Source organism: Rhipicephalus sanguineus, chromosome 5, assembly GCF_013339695.2.
Source record: "Rhipicephalus sanguineus isolate Rsan-2018 chromosome 5, BIME_Rsan_1.4, whole genome shotgun sequence".
Lineage (NCBI taxonomy): Eukaryota > Metazoa > Arthropoda > Arachnida > Ixodida > Ixodidae > Rhipicephalus > Rhipicephalus sanguineus.
In genome coordinates, this window is record NC_051180.1 from 145,693,499 (window position 1) to 145,713,401 (window position 19,903).

At 48.6% G+C, this 19,903-nt stretch overlaps 1 protein-coding gene across 1 annotated transcript in view; it reads left to right on the top strand.

Moving 5' to 3' along the window:
* The first annotated feature begins 2,431 nt into the window (after positions 1-2,431).
* The window catches only part of LOC119394316 (serine proteinase stubble-like), a 121,961-nt gene continuing 104,489 nt past the window's right edge, over positions 2,432-19,903 (top strand). The window contains exon 1 of the mRNA XM_037661605.2: positions 2,432-3,120. Coding sequence (XP_037517533.1) covers positions 3,022-3,120 — 99 coding nt within the window. The 5' untranslated portion in view covers positions 2,432-3,021. The remainder of the gene's footprint in view (positions 3,121-19,903) is intronic.

Sequence of the window (19,903 nt, forward strand, 5' to 3'; positions counted from 1 at the left end):
GACACTGCAACACGTGGACTAGCTGGAACTCCCGAAGCGTTCTTGCTTCGCCGGCCGTGCGCTTGAGGCGGTGGGACTTTGAGGTTCCGCTGTCTTGCAAATACGAGAAGAAAAAGACGCGTCCGACAGAAATCAAAAAGAAGAAAATGGACGAAGAGCCCGGTTTCTTATTTTCGCGTCGTCCCCGTCGACAGACACTTTGACCCAGTTCTCCCTTTACGACCCGCAAAAGGCGCGCCGAGGTGTGCTTTTCACCACGTGCCGGACAGGCGCTGCCGTCTCTGAACGCGAGGTTATCAATCAGCGTGGTACGCCCTCCTCCCAGACACTGACAGAGAGACGCGTTCGATTTGCACAGATGATGATGGCTCGGCAGGTCCCAGGGAAGGGACCTGCCGCATCTGATCAGCCGTTGCGGGCCCTGGGTGAAATTGCTAGTAAGCAGGAGGAGGAGGACAAGAAGAAGAAGAAGAAGCCCTTTTGTGATGACGGATGGCCCGACCAGATTGCATTCGTCATAAGTATGTCACGCGAACAGACGTTTATTTCTCGCTCTATCCCCCTCTTATTCGTCTTCATTACTCGAAGCCCGGGTATGAAACAAGGCCGACGAATTGCTCGAACGCCGGCACACGCGAACAGGCGCTTCTTTCGTCGCCGATGGAAGGCGTGGTCGACCACGTACACTGTGACGAGTCCGATAGCGGTCGTTCTATTTAGTTGCATGGCACAAGGTCAGCACCGCAGTCGGAATCTTATTTCAGGGGCAGGACGATTTATAAACCTATAAGGAAAAAAACTGGACCTATTACGATTGGATGGACAGGCTGGGCCACGTGCCCAATTCAATTGGCCGCTTTACACTCGTCGCGCCTGTGGAACTTGAGATGCAAGCACTCTTGCAGTCCATCGAACGATGTCGGCTCACCGTGATAGGTATTCATTTGTAGCAACTACAAGAATGGAGACGCATGAACATGTTGCAAGTATGGCTGTACAAGAGAAGTTGCCGAGGTCTACTGAGATATCAGACTATCGGGTGAGGGCTTGATGTTGGCTGTGGATTGAACTGGCTTTATTCTAGGTGGCTACATACGTGTTGTGCATCTTTGAAGTCTGGCGTGTTACGAAGCCTCAGTACATTGTGCAATAACGATATTAGTGCAAACGTGAAATAATGTCGTAAATAGCGCAACTACGCAGTTCTATGGCATAATGGACAAAAAAGAAGAGAAAATAACGAAGCAGCGCACTTATAGCCAGAAATAACTTGAGAGCACAGCCTGGGGGGACAGTTCCATGACCAGTTTTAAAGATATAAGCCTCACTGTAAGCGCATAGAGCAGTAATTATATCGACATCGCACAAATTGATCAAAGCGAAAGAAAATGTGTTCTAGCCAGCGTCGATGTTTCTATCAACAGTCCACGACAGCACATGGCATTGTGGTGTGTGCGACGTTCCCCGCATGGAGTAAATTCCTCGGGAACGAATGCATCAGGATCTGCGCGCACCAAGTTTGTTTCCATCAATCCAGGAATAAAAAAGTCAAATAACGAGGCAGATTTCGCACCGTTTTAAGAGACGATGTGACCCCTTTCTGTGGCGAGGTTTTAAAAGCATCCTACCTGCAAATATTCCGGAACGACTGCGTACAGAGCATGTACGAAAAGGAGAAAACATTAAACGCGAAATAGCTGGGAGGAGGAAGGGGAAAGGGAGGCCATCGGCAGGAATGACATTCGCGAGGCGCCAAGTACGAGCGTATAACACAGAAAAACACCCCCGACGCTCTCTCGCATCCGCATGCGAAGAGCACGTGCAATTTGCCGCCGAGCGTGTCGCCGTGGCGCAGCCGCTGACAGGCGAGCAGAGGAATTCACGCACGTATCCGACGAAGTTGAAGTTGGGAAAGGCGTAGAAGGTGAGGTGAGAGAGAGAAGACGGCAACGAACACAACACGTAGCAACGACGAGCGTCCAACATGCGTGCCTGCTGGGATAGAAAAGCAAATAAGCACGGAAAGTGTCGAAACAGAAGAAAGAACAGCGTGGTTCGCACTGGATGCGGCGCGGTGTCGAAGATGAGACAGCAGCGGCGACTTGGCAGCGAAGCATCAGGCGGTTTGGTGCTGCTGCAGCGGCAAGCTGTACGGAACGCAGTGGGAGAGAACGGGTCTCCGGCATCGGGATGATAGTATTCACTGTGTTCACAACCTCGTTGCCTCTGTTTCTCCTCGCAACAGCAGTGTCCATACACGCGCGCACTTCTTATTCTTTTTTTTTTTTTTGTTCCACGCGGGCAAAGCAGCGGTCCACAACACGTGGAGAGAAGGGAAGGAGGATGGAACAGAAAGAGTGGAGAGGTTCGAGAGAGGCGCGACGGACCGCAGAGCCGAGAGGCGAGCGAAGCAGAGAAAGAAATATGTAATAAGAGACCTACGGGCGAGAGAGGGGGAAGGAGGCAGGTGAGGAGAGGATCTACCGGAGAACTCACCGAGCCGGCCGCATCCCGACAGAGTCAAAATGCTCGCCGCACACCTCTGGCGCTGTGCCGTGCCGTGCCGGCGGTCGTAGTAGTCTCGTAACGGGACCCGCGCACGCATTGAGACCTTACAGCCTGTGTCTGTGTGTGTTTGCGCGCGCCGGTGTCAGTGCCGGTTGTAACACGTGCGTTGCAACGGGTCTCACCACTTTCGGTTTCGTCCTGTGCTTTATATATAGGAAGGACTAACACGAGTGCTCGCAGCCCGTTCTTGCATAGCCAGCTAGTCTCTCAGCATCCCAAGCTCCCGGTCTTCCCGAGAAGAAGGTCTCTGCGATGCAACTGTTGGCGGCACCGCGCGACCACACCTGCCGACGCCGTGTGCCGCAATTCGTGGTTATCAGCGGCGTCGCCGTCGTCTGAAGTTCCTCCGGGTCCTTCTTCCTCGTTTTTCCGAGCGTTCGCGCTCGCCGCCGGAGGCGTGTGCGCGCGGTTGGTTTGGATTGTCACGACGACGACGCGGTCGCTGATCGTCAGATGACGCCTGAAATACAGCGTTGCCCCGATGCGACGAGCCAGGGCCCCGAGCACACTGGATACGAGCCCTCGCGTCGGCCGACGGCCAGGAAACCCAAGGTGAGTGAGCCTCAATACATTGACGAACGTATGATCACGTAGTGGCATCGCTCCGAACTGTAAGATAACCGCCGGTAGATTCCATTCGCTTTCACAGCGCATGTTTCGAAAGTACGCTAATTTTTCACGACACTGTTATACTTTTCTCGGACTTGGGGAAATATGCCGTTCTTTTTTAACGAAAATGACAAAACTATTCGCAGTAAGTGTTTACACTTGTAACATGCGCCGAGTCGTCACGTGACTATACCGACAGCATTTTTTTTGTTGTTGCTGGTGGCAGACAGTACGTGCCATTTCATCAGAATCATAGTTTAAGTTTCAGTAAGAGTGACTAGAACCAATACGTTGCAGTAGTCGACTTGCTTGGAAAAGGTAATAATAATAATAATTGTTGGGGTTTAACGTCCCAAAACCACGATAGGATTTCTCGCGATATGAGCAGTGCTTAGAAAAGGTATTTTTCTTGACAGATGGTTACCGGTCGCCAGCACTATAGCAGTACACATTGACGATGGAAAAATAAACAAGCAACGAACAATGTATCGGCGCAAAAGGTGCTCTCACGAGCATTGTAATACGCCCGTTTCTCGCGATTTTAGTGTTTTACTAGCTAACATGCACATAATGTTACCTACCACGAAATATAAAAGACACTTTCATTTTGAGGGCAGGCGTCTATATCACACATTCTGATCGAGCACTGCTACTCACATTCTTCAGTACTGGCGTTGAAAATGTAATTCTGGAACAGCAAGAACCGTGACAATCAACTGATGCCTTATGGGGCTTAAAAATCGCCATCACTACACACTTTTATCATTCCAAATATGTAAAGTGAGTTAGGTGAATAGTGTTTTATTCAGTATTGCCCAACAGATTCTTCGCGTATGCTTATATCGGACCTACCGCGCCACTAAAAATGCACGGCCTCGCAAATATATACAGTTGAGTCAACGCTGCCCCTCAACCACTAGCTACGTCTCATTTAGCAGAGCGCGACACGCACGTAGTTTAGCAAATAAGGGTATTTGTATAGCAATAAAACATTCCTTCATTTATCTAATACGAGTTTTCGAGCACATATAGGATGATGCTGGACCTAATGTTCCCACGAGGGAACTTGCCTTCTCCACGGCAACTGGACAAAGACAAGTTTTACTGTTTCGAAACACTGACTCCAGGAGTCGAGGTTCCTTGTTCGACGACTTATGATCTCTTCAAGGCTCCACCTTCCCTTGAACTTCTGTCTTGTTTGTACTCTTTTCATCTATGTAATACATATCGTCATCGCTGCCATCCTTGTTAAGCATGAACATTATTGGACGAAGACTCCTTGCTTCCTGAAGATATATCAGCGAGTGGCTCACGTGACACCAGTCAAAAATGCAAGTGCAATCTTCTGCCAATGCGTATTTGAAGAGCCACGACACTGTAATATGTACCATACTATTGATACAGTTCAGATATTCACCGTTGTCCAATACATTTTATCCACCGACGTTAACTCCGCAGCGTAGTAGTAGTAGTAGCAGCAGCAGCAGCAGCAGTGGATAGTGGTAGTTGTAGTAGGGGCACCAGCAATAGCATTCACATTGCGTGTGTGTTAGCAGGGTCACATTCCCATTCCAGATAATTGTAAGCTCGCTTTTCCAGTACATAGTCGCAAGTCTCAGCCGTCATTTTCATTAAAGTTCATTGTCTCTCCATTTCTGTTCTCTCACTTGACCGACTCAACTATACATATAATGTATCGCCCACGAAAGCCCTTGCAGTTGATTTGTTCTAGAAGTCTGTAAAGGTATCGAAGTGACCCACCATGTAACCAGTGTACAGAAAGTCGTATCTTTTCTTTTGGTATTGTTGTTTTGTGGTATGAAAATGCGCGAGTAATAAGTGTATACGCTAAACCTAAGCACTAACTTGCCTGAGAAGTTATTTTGGCCTTGTTGTTTCTTCCTCTTATTTCTTTCGCGGAACCGCGTTTTGAAGGCCGAACTCCGCGCTCAAAGCAGCAGGAGTCTCGATGACTGCATGCGAGAAGCTCCATATGCTGAAGAAAAAGATGAGGGGGAAAAAACAAAAATACATAAAACAGCCAGTGAGGCGCGCTGATACCTCGCTGTCAAGCGGGCCGATGAAGCGCGGCAAAACAAATAAGCAATCCCATCAACGCTGTGCCCACATCGCGCGGGCCACAAAACGAGAGGGTGGGAGATGGGGGGGGGGGGGAGGGTGGAAACATCGAAGACGACGAGGGCAGGTAAGCACGAGACGAAGGAGAGGCGCGGGTGAAGTTGTCTCCGGAAGGACGCTGCGTTCATTTGCGTTCTCGCCCGCAAGCCCTTCTCGCCCCGAGGCGTGTGTGACGCGACACCGCGGCGGGTCGCACGCACACGACCTGCGGAAACGCCCTGCGGCATTCAGACGCCCGACACTTGGTGGCTTCTTCCTCCCGAGGGCTTCTGCCGCTTGCGGGTGACACGTCCGCGGCCCGGCACTTCGTCGCAGGCGGCGTGTCGACCGCGGCCTGTCTTCTCGCCGGCTCCCTAATGACAGGTCCCGCTGCGATGCGACCGCTCGGCCGTCCGTCCCCGCCTCTGCGTTGATCGGTGTACGCGTGCGCTTCGGTTAGAGTGTAACAAAACTCTGCGCTAAGCTATAAAAGGATGGTTGCGGAGATTGAGGGTTACGTTTGGCGAGCTCTTTTTGAGTTACTGACAAGTTGTACGCCTTAATTGTAAGCGTCACCTTGGTCAAGGACCATTCAGTTAATGCGCAAGAGCCATGCACTATAATTGAACTCACGCAGTGAGGTTAATTACTCACAAATTCATGACAGCTGCTTGTGCAGCAGCACTACTTCGGCACGCTTTTCACGGGACCTCAGTAATCAGATGACGCGTAGGCGCAAATCTTATCAAGGCGAAAGCCTTCAAGTGCGCCATCAGAGGCTAGCCACGGCTTGTGGCACGAAAACCCAAGTCACCTCAATAAAAATATCTGATAAACAAAACTTACGGCTCTAGCCTAAATCGAACCCAGGTATTCTGCGTGACAGTTAAGTATTCTACCTCAGCGCCTCGCCAGTACTTGTAATCGCTTTGGAAAAAGAATACAATTGTCATCTCGGGCAGAGAGTCCCGTTAACCGATGCACTATTACGTGGCAGAAGCGTATCACCTCACCAGGCATCACATCATGTGCATAGTGTAACAAGTGAGTGGTTGAAAGCTGTTAGCTAATTACATAGGGCTGAGCTATAATTCATTATAAGTATCGGTATCAGCAGCAGCAGCCACAGCATCAGCAAAGGCGCTGGCGTCACTCGGCCTGTAGTCGCATGACGGCCCGCGCACCTCGCCGAAAGGGAAGGAGCAGAAGAAGAAGAACCTTCAAGGAAAGGTTCAATGAAAGGCAAGGAAAACATTCAAGGAAATGGTTTGATGAAGGGGCAAGAAAGGTGAAATGGCTTTGCCCTTGATGTATCTCAGGAAGCGCCTATGAATCCCAGGAATTTTTAAACGAGATCTGTGAACATGCTGTGGGTCTACAACGAAATGCAGCACATATTGAAACTTTATGTTGTCAGTAGTTCTGATAACGTCATGTGCGGCCGATCATGACGAGAAAACTTGGCGAAATACATATATAACACGTAAACTGTCACGCAATGCTTGTATAAATTGTTTATGCTCCGTTGACAAAGTGGTAACTTCAGACAAGGTGTTTGCGAGTGCCAGGGAGATCTCGTCGAGAACTGTTCATCGAACTGAACACTCGAAAGCTTTCAAGCGTCATGTTTGCCTTCGTATGGCATGTTTCTACTTTGTCCAAACAGTGCAAACGAAGGGAGACCAGACAAAAATATGCACAGATGAAATGCGTACTCCCAACTGTTCTCTACTTGTCCTTATGCCAGGGGTCTTTCTTCGTCTGACCCCCATTGATCACGCTGTTTCAATTTTCAAGTGTGTAGCATCGACTCACTAAAGCGATATGCAGGTCATAGACGATAGTTGTTTTCTACCGTGCTTATGTCACGGTATATAATCGATAATTGCGTCATCACGTGCACAAAGGATAAGCGTGAAAGACTGGAAGAAAACGTTCGACAAAATGTTCTTTCTCCAAGCGTGTATGAACTTCAAGGTCGCTGTGGTACCGCTAAAGAAAAATTATTCAGCATGATTTTGAATTTCGCACCTGCGATGGCCGTCCTGAAGCTTATGTACTCCTCTCATTTCCTTCAACTTTTTCATTTCTCAGAATGCTAAACATCCTACGTTGCATCGCTTCAACGCCATAACATACTGTTTTTCACAACAGTTTCGTAATTACGCAGGGCTTTGGGGCATGTGATAAATCTAATTGTCGTCGAGCATACTCATAAAATTATCCCACCCTTCCATCATTGTTTCATTCCTCCGTATACCGATCCCCTTGTTGCCGCGCAGACTTCCTTATAGAACCAACGCGCGCATTTGAAGTGAATTGTATTCTTTGATGGCCGTGCCATGACACCTGTGTATGGCTTCCTGAGTATGGGTACCTGCTAAGGCCACGTACACTGTTATTTAACTCCTGATCATGAAGCACAAGTGCTTGCTTCAAGGTGTCGCCTTTGTAGATTTACACTGGGGTTACACAGCTGTAAATTTCTGCCGCATAGAATGCGCCAAAAGGCACATCATTTGTTGCATGTTACGTTCAATAGTATTGGTGTCACAGTATGGTATATATGAGCACGAAGACTAAGTTCATACTGGACCAAATTTCAGGAGAAATTAACGACGTTTAGTCAGGAATGAGTATCACTACACACAGACAAAAAAAACGAATGTTTGGCTAAACGCGAACATGGCATAAACACAAGGCAACATTAGGAAACACCGCCAAGAAGCTGTGCTTTCAAAGCAAGGGCAAGTGCGTTGACAGAAAAAGGTTCAGCATCTTTACACGTCTCCCTGAGAAACACAACGTAAGCCAAAAACACACATAACACATAACAACCGTTATGCCTCAAGGAAAGTCTTCATGATAATCAAAAAAGAAAAAAAAAACAGAAGAGGGGCCATGCTATCGGGAGAGAAACGTTTAAAAGTGTATATCAGCATGCGTAAGCTTGCAGGAATGGACGCCTTGTAAAATAATAATATCTGGGGTTTAACGTCTCAAAACCATGATATGATAATGAGAGACGCCGTAGTGGAGGGCTCCGGAAATTTCGACCACCTGGGGTTCGTTAAAGTGCACCTAAATCTAAGTACACGGGCCTCAAACAATTTCGCCTCCTTAAAAAATGCGGCCTCGCCACGGAGGTCTAGTGGTTATGGCGCTCGGCTGCTGACCCGAAGGTCGCGGGATCGAATGCCGGCCGCGGCGGCTGCATGGACGCCTTGTCAAGGCGGACAAACCATCGAAACGAAAAGCCAACGACCAAAAAGAACACAGAGCCTAAGTGAATCCAGAGAACAAGTATTTAAGAACAAGAGAATACGCCGAGTGTGCGCGCATTCATTTGTATCATTTAGCCTACATTTTTCAGCGCCCTTAGGAATGTGCCACCATTCCAACAGAATTGTGAAAGCCGTTGAACCCTTCGTAACCTGCAGATCAGGAGCGTCGGTGCGTGCTTATCTCGCCTGCTTCACCATAGGCGGTCTTCGTGTATTCGATGGGAGAAAGCTGCTAACAAAGTCAGGCTCCCGCACGTGCAGACATCGCGTCATGCATGTAACCAGAGAGTACAGGCCACATCGCCGGGCAGGGCTCAACAATGGAGGCATTGTTTATCGGCGCTTAACATGTACGTGCCCCCGTTAACACCTATGGGAAGTCCGGTGCTCTAATTACCACGTCAATAATGAGCCAACGGTTGCGAGCCAGAATTAGTTGGCGGCAAAAACGCACATTCTAAGCTAATAATTTGGCGTCACGTTCGGGATAGCTGTTCTGAACGGTGTCACCTGCCTCCATCTTGACTTCTTGGGGAAGTCAGAGATGGAGCAGCCATGGACTGTTTGAGCCAATCAGAAATTACAAGCTGGAGAATCGATAGCATGGCGAAATTTGACGTTTTCTAGAATGGCGGTATTGCAGAAGAGCTGTTATGATCGAGATTTGGCGTGTGCCGTAGATAGAAAATGACCATCATCATGAACCGGCACGCGCTCAATCATCGCCCAAGCATTCTGTACAGTTGGTTAACAAGATCAGCTGAAACGTGCTCACCAGCTCTGCTGTGACCCAGCTTTGCGCGACTTGGTGTATATAGGCTGCGCTAACTTTTTTGGAGACGAATAGTTCGATAAGAAACCTGGAGAACAAGTACCTCACAAATATTGAAGATCCCATAAACATGTCCACGATGTGCGAGCCCCTGAAAATTTGGAGTTTGACCGGCGCAATACATATTTTTTGACACAACAGTTTACTTCACGGTGCTTTAAACTTATTTACAAATGGTACCTCGCTTCTCCGCAAAATGACGAGTATTGTCGTGGCGGGTGCTTGCCACCTTCAAGAAAAATATTGATTTGAGGCGTAGTGGGCACGTTGCCAGTGTACTTGTATTAGTAGCCACAAGGGAGTTTCTAACGGGCTCAAGAAATGCCACTCTTCGAGCTTTCGCTGTGACTGTGCTGCGCTTTCCGCGCAGGCCTGGCTTTTTTTTTTTTTGTATCAAATGTTTTATCGAGGTTAAGTGTTTGGGTTGTATTATTATGTCAGTACATCTTCTTACTTTACTAACCGCAACAAATCCACGAATTCTGCCTTTTTCGCTTCATTACGTTCGAAAATCGCTAAATGTTCCATGATACCTGTATTTTCCTTTTGCTGCCTATAAATTAACATAAAATTTTATTTGAGGATATCTTTAAAACCAGAGAACGATAAGTAAACCAGTTGGAAAAGAAAAAAAAATATCCACACGCTACGTTTTCTCTGTCTTTAAAGGTCAATATTACAGGGCAAAACGAAAGTTCATAGTGTGACTCATCTCGAACCACAGATATAACACGCGAGGTGCATTGTTCTTCTTACATGGGCCTATATTGCATTATATCCGAGAAGCGAACCCAAACCTGGGCCGCGCCGCAAAGGCGCGAATCGCGACGCTTTCTCGGGGAATCACCGAATCGTGAAACGACGCGGCCGCGCGCTGGGTGCGTATTCACGCACGCACATCGGCGGCAGTGGCATAGCATGCTTTTGACCGGCAGCGTTCACTTTAGTGCGCGCTCTCGGCAGTCACGACCCAGCAGGCAAATGATGGGGAAACCGGGGTCGGATGCAGGAAACGGCCCTCCCGCGGCTTGGTAACGGACCAGAGGATTTCCCTGGCCGCCCGGAGTGCAGCGTCTGTGGACTGTCTGTCTGCTGCTGCCGCATTGCGCGGCTCCCACGGCCGCGCGCACAGGATACGGCGGCAAATACACGTAAACCCCCGCCGGGCTTTGCCGCTTGAGTTGCTGGAAACATTCCACGGGGGCCGCTGGCACAGCGCTGCCGACTCAAGCGGTGTCCAATTTGGGGGGGGGGGCCGCTCCATTCGTGGCTTTGGGGGTCCTCGCGCACCTCTTTAAAAAATCTTGTTTAGCTTGTTACAAAGAAACAATGAGAAATGGAAAGTGGGCAAAAGCATAAGGGAGAGAGAGAGAGAGAAAGAGGAGAGGAAATAAACGTCATTATTTACAAGGTAACTAAGCAGAGGCGCCTTTAGTGCAGGATGACTTGAGCTCGGGCAGCCTCCTAGACCGTCGCGACCAGCCTTAGCTGATCGTTGAGGCCAAGGCTCTCTGCCAAAGTTCGTTGGTATGACAAAGGTTGGGTGTTCTTAGTGCGATTTTAGGCAGCCCCCTAGCATATCTTGGAGGGACTCTGGTTCTCCGCAGAAGCAGCATTACGGAGAAAATTGAGTAAGGGCTATGCGATGATTTCTGGATGGGTGTAGGTAAAGCCCCTCGACCTTTAGGTGTAGGAATACGTTAGCCTATACAAACTGTAATGCGGGCGAGCTTACAATGTTATGTATTGCCATGGCACTGTGATAGAGGATACATGCACTAGGGCTCGACTTTTGCTCGGCGTTTGATCCAGGAGGGAACGAAGGATCAGCATGGAGGTCGACAAGACGCGCATTCCGGTTTGCTACCCTACAAAGAGGAAGGGGTCTAGAGACATGATGAAAATAAATAATGAAGCGGTGACCATGCCTAAAATAATTGCTGAATATGAGACAAAAGGGTCAAGGCAAGGGGATGAGCCAGTCTGATTCTGACTGGCTACCCTGCGCTGAGGGAAACTGAAAGAGCACTGAAAGATGAGGAGAATGAGAGAAATTTTTACTTCGTACTACGGGCCCAAAGAAGTAGTTGACCGTGTCACAGGCGTTCGTACGGGTTGCTGCGTCACAAGAAGCGCAAAATATCGAACAATAGTGTTCAAAGTCAGTCGATATCCCCCCGTGGGCCTGATGAGCTATGACCTCCGGATACACTTGCTGATTAGCCATACTGTTTAATGCGTTGAGACGGGCGGCTGGCGAGGCCTTGGAGAAACTCAAGGATCGACCATCGTTACAAACGTGACTACAACGTCAGTAGAGTGGGAAGCTGGGCTAGTTGGTATGGCTCTATAGGTGAGATGCTGTTACAGTTCGAAACACAACGAGAAAGAACCACAGGACGAGCTCTCAGTTGGCAGTCAGCGCGCCGCATGCGTTTCCCAGGAGGAATCAGGGGTCTCAAGTCACCTAACCTCCCTCCGTAAGTTTTTTGAGCCACTGGCCTGCTGTTTTGTCTACCGATATGTTCAGCATCAGGATTGGCTCAAATATTATCTGAAGATTTTATCGTAAGACTTTTTTTGTGTGTGTGTGAATACGGACCCTGATTTGGTTGCCTTATAGGGACGGCTACCCACAGCCCTCCCATAGTAGAGCGCATAGTACTCTGAGTCACTTCCAATTTTTTTTTTCTAAAGACACAGACAGCACTCGTCCCGCGGTTTTCTTACGTTGTGTTGAACCTGATCGCGCTGTCCTTTACGTATGTCATTACAACAGTTGTGGGGGCTTATATTGGGCTTTTGGTGATGTAATCGATCCACCTAGAGGTCCTTCTTTTGTCATACGGCATCGGGTGAGCTTTTTGTCGGTAAATACTGTTTGTGATTATCGTGCGGCCATCGCTGTAACATGCTTGTCAAATAATCGGTTGACACTTCCTCTTCAGAGCAGCTTTAGAGTGATAACACTACTGGGAATGCGGCTGCTGTCAAAAAGTATGAACATTCCGAAGCGACGTCGCACCACGTCAGCTGGCTGCTGCGACTGCAATAATATTTAAACCAAGGTGAAAGACGCCTAGGAAAATGACACGCGTTCTACGTATGTCTGTGTAGACGTCACTTGTCAGTGGACTCAGCGATTGTCGAGCACGACTTCATCGCATTCTCAACAACGACAACTCAGATAAAACTGTAGCTGTTGTGAATCGTTTTGTTGAAAGGCGTTCTCTTCCTTTTCTCCCTCTCTCGCTTTTCACTAGCTGCCCCGCTGTTGTAATTGATCTATCTGCACTTGTGTACGACTTCCCGTCGGTACATCTCGTCGACTGACGACTCGTGAGGTGATACATTTCGGCGCGTTGTTTCTACTTGAAAGACAGCAAGAAGACCGGGGGCTCTCGTATTAACGATCCAATGCGTGGCAGTGTATAGCCTAAACCAGCGTGATTATATTGGTATCAGCGGACGCGGCATCTGAGAAGACCAGGCACGTAAGTTTAACTGTACCGGTCCTCTTGTATGCCGTTCTTTTCCGTTGCCGTTGGCCTTCCATCGCGACGGGGGTTCTCTCCTCATCGCGGCACCGTTACAGCTCTCAAAAGAGCCGAGAAAGCGGCGCAATGTACTCACGTACACAGCAAAGGAGAGACGCGACATGAAGTTGTTACGGGCGGGCGGCTGTCTCGAGCGAGTGGTGGTGCGCGTTGCTTAGTGTAATTGCCTCCATCGCTTTTTTTCCCACGCCGCTGCGATTCGGCTCGCCTGTCGACCAGCCAACCTTCGCGGTATCCTCCCCACCGACCGCAGGGTTATACACTCAAGGGGCGCAGTCATCCGCCGAGGAACGGCCGCAGAGAATGAGCTCGGCCCGCGAGAATGAAAGAAATAAGTAAACAAGCGCGCCGCGGAACTGCGCTGAGGGTTGGAATTACTAATGCACGCGCGAGTTGCTGCTGAGACGACGGAGCTGGCCATCCGGCAACCCCTTCCGTACGCGCACCGCTCTCTGATTGCTAGGCGTTATGGTGGGGGCGCGCGCGTGCTCGCGGGGCAATTACAAAGCTCGCCCGCTGTGCGGCGCCACCTTTTGAAAAGGATGCAGAAGAAGTGGAAGCGTATAATGAAGCAGCTTTGCAAAGCGTATGTACAGGTTGCGATTGGCGCCGGCTTCGAGCAACGGTGCTGCCAGAGCAGTGCGCCGAGTCTTCGGAGGCCTAAGTAGAGGATCGAGTTGCGCGCTGGCAATATATTAGAAGGAAGCGCAGTGGAAAGAACCTGTGTCCGGCTGGGCTTACGGGAGCGCACCATGCGCATGGACGGACGGGCATGACCCAGAAAGGAACGTAGTCTATTGGAGGAGGGGGAGGTGGGGGGTGGGACATATTTAATTTGCAGCGCTGTATAACTTAACTGGGGTCGATCTATTCAATTTAAATCGACGCTTGTAGCTCAACTTCCGGTCAGCTGCTTCATTATTTTGTTGCTGTTTCTAGGTCGTCGCGCAACGCAAAAACATCGTGCGCCGAGTGAAACACGTTTTGCAACAACTTTCGTCCACTTGTATACGCTATTTTTTTTTATTCTGGACTGTAAAAGAAGCAGCTACTTCAGGACGAAATTAAGCATAGACACCCGCTGCATCATGTGCTTGTTGAAATATTATCGATGCAGTTTCGTTTGCATACTCAGAAATTATAAAATACTGCGAAAGGCCTACAGTGCAATCATTGATTATCCTAGCTTTAAAGGGGTCATGAAGCACCCCTTGGGCTGATTGAAAAAAACACATCCTGCGGAAAGCTGACACGGCTATGAACTGCTCTGCCAAATATTACAGTCGTGCGCCCCGCGTAATGGCCACAAGCGGAGCGCGAAGTTGCCGTTTCCCCACGCACCCTCTTTTCAAAACAGAGGCCGGTTCTCACTCTCGTCGGTGGGCGGGGCGTCTGTCCGCTGTACGTCGCAAGAGACATAGCATGCTTATTGGCCGATAGCCGACGTAAATCGAGAGCGGCGTTCGGATCAGATGCGCTTCTTGCCGCGGGGTGCCGCCACTTGCCGGCGCCGCACTCCTCAGTACACGGTAGCCGCACTCGCGCAAGCGAATCACAGCGGGAGAACGATCGCGTTTCATGACGCGCGCTGGCGTAACTTCTTTCCCCCATGCCATCCCTCCCTGTCTAGCTTCCAGTGCGCTCGCCGGCACGAGAAAAGAGAGAAAGCGCTGGGAGCGTGCGCCAAACCCCCGTAACTCCGCTGATTCTTGACGGATTCGAGAAATTTTTGCGGCAATCGATTCGGGAGGCAGTACACTCCGATACTGAGGCCATTAGATCATTACTTGGAAAAGTGGTTCATGACCCCTTTAAATGTATGTCCTGGACGTGACTAGAGGAAACGATTGTTTCTGACAGCTGCACTTGGACAGAAATAAGACGGCAGGAGACATAGGACCAACAGCGGAAAGGTTGGATGTTGAACGAATGAAAGCATAGATGGGGCCGCCAGTTAGATGGTCGTAGTTAGGTGGTAGAAAACCATATTTTTTCCATGTCATAGCCACGATGAATCTTCGCGTTTGTTGCAACAGTTAATAATAATAATAATTTTTGGGGTTTAATCTCCCAAAACCACGCTATGGTTATTAGAGACGCCGTAGTGGAGAGCTCCGTAAATTTCGACCACCTGGGGATCTTTAACGTGCACTTAAATCTAAGTACACGGGCCGTGTTGCAACAGTTCCGTTCTCCTTTTCGTGCACCGTGAACGATACTGTCTTTCGGTGACTTTTTTCATAGCGTTTTTGTTGCACTTGCCCAGGTGTAGACGCTGCTATACCTTCGAAAATCTGCATAAAGGACACCTCCCGTAAGCAGTGCAAAAAATTCCTTGCCAACGTTTCACATAATCCCGAGACAAAAAACAGTAAATCGATTCTCTTCAACTGGGCCGGTGTGCTGAAGATACGGCGCAGCCAAACAGAGCATAAGTGTATCTAATAGGCGCAACGTGCATTTCACGCTATCTGATCCCCCTGTCATGATCTAATCTCGGCACACTTATGCTCCCGATTTAACGAGTTCGCGCTCGAGAGCTAAGCCGTATAAACAGTTAAATAATTACGCGCCTCCGACCGTCTTGTAGCGTGTAAAACCATGGCGTAACAAGTTATACTGACCGATATTTGCCTTCGATGGAGGTCAGATATATATGCCTCGTCGCGCGCGGAAAAATCAACAGTGGCTGACCGGCACACTTTCATGGTGAAGATGAGTCAGGATGCACTCGTTTTTCGACTATTCAGCGAAAACGCCTCGCTGGGATGCGAGAGGGGCCCATTAAAGCAGCGCTCTAACGGCTTCTACCGCCCAAGGAGAGTGCTTCCGCCGGAGGCGATCGTTCCTGGACTTGACCCGTTTACACTCGCGAAAACCGGTAAACTGGCCTTTAAAAAAAAAGATGAGTAACCAAGCCTAGCGAATAAGCACGCGAGCGCATTTACGGAGACGTGAAATTAATACTATGCACGAAAAAAGAAAAGAAAACGTCATAAAAAATACAGATGACGCAAATTGGCATGGTTCAACGGCCTTTAAAAAAAAAAAAAAAAAGGTGTGGCGCTACGGCGTTGGCTCGACATCGGCAAGCCGATCTGTTATTATACGACGCGGTCGACTATACAAAACAAATATAACAAAGTGTCAATGGCAGCTCTTCCCCAATAAGCAGCGATGTTCGCAAAAGAAAAAAGAAACAAAACAACGAAACGGGTTTATGTGATGGTTGTAATACACGGTGACAGAAACAGCGGGAGTGTTTCGGTCCTCTCAACCCATTGACCTGTATTTAATGGATACTCCCATAAATTCAGCGCCCCCAATTATCTTTTCTTTTTTAATGTAGTACCACGGGGCTGTATAAGAAAAAAGCAAACTGCAAGTGCTGTGCACTGTGAACGTTAAAAAGTGCCAATGTTCTGTGGCTTTATGCAACGCGCATAAAATTTGTGAACATATTGCGGTCATTCGAAAAAAGAATATAAACAAACGATGATTAAGAAAGATTGAGAGCAATGAGCCGTACGCAGTAATTGTAGTCCTGCTCGCTGCAAGTTGTTTTGCTGCCTTCTGATTTACGACAGCAAATGCTTCTTACCTAAATCCGTGTCAGCAATTTTTAGCAAGCTCCGGCATTGAAGGAACGCTGCGGATGAACGCCTTATTTTGAGTTGTGGCGCTTAAGTAGCCGCGTGTGTTTTTGAGGATCGTTCAAACGAGTTAAATGCGCACCGACAATGGGTTTCAAGCCCGAAGAGGGAGTGCAAATGGCCTCAAAGTGGCGCTTGAAACTCTGAGGAACACGGTTGTAGAGTAATACTTGTGTGGAACTCCACTGCATGCTGCAATGGACGGAGTTCGGCAAGAGCGTATTAAAGTTCTTACCCGGTTGTTTGTATTTTGTGGTTCGTAAAATACTATCGTGTTTGGACCGCCCTCGAACCTTACCCTAGATTAAAGAGGCTGTAATTTATGGGGTCGAAAACACACGGGCAACACCGTTAATGACAGGGTATGGCGATTACACTGGTCTTCCTGTGGAGGAGCGGAGTCGGTAGCTAGGCACGTGCATAGTGAAACATGAAGAAATAAGAGTTGCCCACAATTTCTGTTTGCAGTTTATTAATGTTTGGAAACAGTGACCCAGACTGCTCTTGAATGCGTTAACAGGAGATACTGATTAAAATGTGGAAAGTGTTCACCCGCCCTTCCTCCCCCAAACCAATTCCTCCACAAGACAGGGACTGATTTACCAATGCTTGTTGTTCTTATCTGCTGTTTGTCATTGACATGCAACGTGCCAGGATTGACTGAAGTTTTCTCTTACCACTGAATCTAGAAAGACACAAAACCGCAGCTAGTGATGGTGCTGTACACGTTAGCAAAAGTGGACGGGAAATGGGGTAGGTAAGTTTGGAAGGTGCTTTGTGAACAGGGGGCCAAGACCGGATCAACCAAAAAAAGATTACCGCTCCACTTATGCAAGTCATTGTGTCGACCTATGATTCAAGTACGCAACCTAAATCTATAACTGTCGCTTCGATGGCGTCTCAGCTACTACTAGAAACGTGCGAAAACCACGATATGATTGTGGGCCACACCTTAGTGGGGGCTCTGGAAATTTCGACTATCTGGTGTTCCTTGACATCGCGCAGTACACGGGCCTCGACCATTCCGTCTCCATTGAAATGGGACCTGCCACGTCCGAGATCCGTAACAGCCGAGCACCGTAACCACTGTACTATTGCGCGGGACAGCATCTCAGTTGCTGTAACTCGTTACATACATCGGAGATGGGGGCCACAGGGTTTAGCCAAATTTGACGTCCTTGCCTGTCCAAAGGGATCCATTGCTATGAGAGCCTGGTGGCTTCGCTGGCTCTCGCGAGCCCTTCGCAACATATGACAAGTCCTGCGATTAGTTCACAGCAAGAATTTGAAGGCTGCTGTGCCCACCGTACTGGCGCAAATGGCTCGTTAAATCCAGGAGGCAAGTCGCTCGCTCATTGCGTTGCTGTTTTGTCGGTCTCTACTCGCGATTTTTGGGAGGGGGAGGTGAAAAGTGGAAGCGCTCATTGCCTTCTTTATGTTTGGTGTGTTCCCATCAACCGTTGCCGTCAAGGATGCGTAGGAACCGTTCAAGTTCGCGGTAACAGACGGGCGTCATCGCCGAAACACCGCGCCTCCTCCAAGTGAAGCCGCTTCCGCCTCACCCTTGGGCCTCGCCGAGGAGATGCAGCTCGTCTCGTGAGTGGATCCTTGAACGTCACTCGAGAACGGAGCGGCCGTAGCCTACATCGCGTGCAATGCTGTAGAGACTCACGTGATGCCGCATGCTTTCAACAGGCTGATTTTGCCTCCAGGTTTGGTCGATTCGCTCGAGTTTGTTGTAAAAACTACCGGAGTTTTATCCCCTTTCGTCGCTGGAACAAGACCCGCCACGGTGGTCTAGTGGTTATGGTGCTCGACTGCTAACCCGAAAGTCGCGGGATCGAATCCCAGCCGTGGCGGCATTTTCGATGGAGGCGAAAGCACCTAAAGCCCGTGTAATTAGCTTTAGGTGCACGTTCGAGAACCCCAGGTTGCCGAAATTTCGGGAGCCATCCGCTAAGGTGCCCCTCATAATCATATCGTGGTTTCGGGACTTTAAACCCCGACAATTATATTAATAGTCACTGGAAGAAATACTACAGTTATAGCTTTGTTAACAAAGAAAATGACAGTCACTGCGCCTCTTTTAACACGAAAGTGTTTTATGTCGGGTCCTACTAAGAATTGACTGACATAACTTGCGTCACGGGTATGACGCCAGTAAAGGAACACACTTGCTTTGATGTTTTATCAAGGGCAAAATGAGTTAGGGTACCATTTTCTCCACTATGGGAGAGCGGACACTCGAAACATGGATAAGCATTGCTGTTTCGGAGACAAGTTAGAGCGCAACGTCTTCCAGAAGGCACTCTACGCACCCTTGATAAATGTGATAGCAAGATCTGTTGAATTCCTTAGCATCATACCTCGAATTATTAGTCGATTTCATTTTACCAAGCTGTTTCGGGAGCGTTTTTGTCCCTGCGTATGACTTTTTATCTAAGACTTCGCGTGGTTCCAGGCGGAAGAGCTAAAGCTAGCGTTGGCTTAATTTCGGCAAGCTCTGCGCTGAGAATGCTTCAGTATAGAAGGACCCTAATCTGGATATTTCTTGTGCTTGTTTGGCACAAGGAGCGTTGCTAGCTTGCTCTTGCGATGTGTGAGTGCGTTATAAACTACGAGTAAATAAAGAAATATAAACGACTCAGTCATATTACACACAGGGCGAAATTTTGCTGTTTGATTTGTTATCGTCTGACAATGCTACAACTACTTCTACGAAGTCACGTTTCAATTTAACCGATTCCCATGAAAGAGGCATCAACGGTTTTTTTTAACGCGAAAGTGTTTTATGCCGGGGTGCACCAACACTTTCAGGAGGTATATTAGCAAAACGAATGCCATGAGATGGCAAAGAAAAAAAAAACTAAGAAAAGGTCCAGTCTACAGGAGTAGAACCCACGACCTCTCGGTCCGCGACATTGGCTGGCGGGTGTTTACCTCACTGAGCTACCGCCAAACACATAATGGAAACTATATGAACGCTCCCTTTATCTTTCACACTTTCCCCTCACAATGCTCTTGGATGGATGCAATGAGCGTCCCCTTTATAATGGGGCGGTTAAATGTGTGCCGCTAGGCTCGAAAAAAAAAAAATCACAGCATATCCACGGGGTGAATGATGATGAGTGGGGCGAAGCTACGGAGGGAATCATCTGTAAACCGTGAAACTCTTCCGTGAAATGCGCCCAGTACATAATATAAAGAGTGCGAAACATCGTGTATATATTAAACATCAAACTTTTATTGTACTGTTGGTTTACGTGGTCCCTTCATTATCAC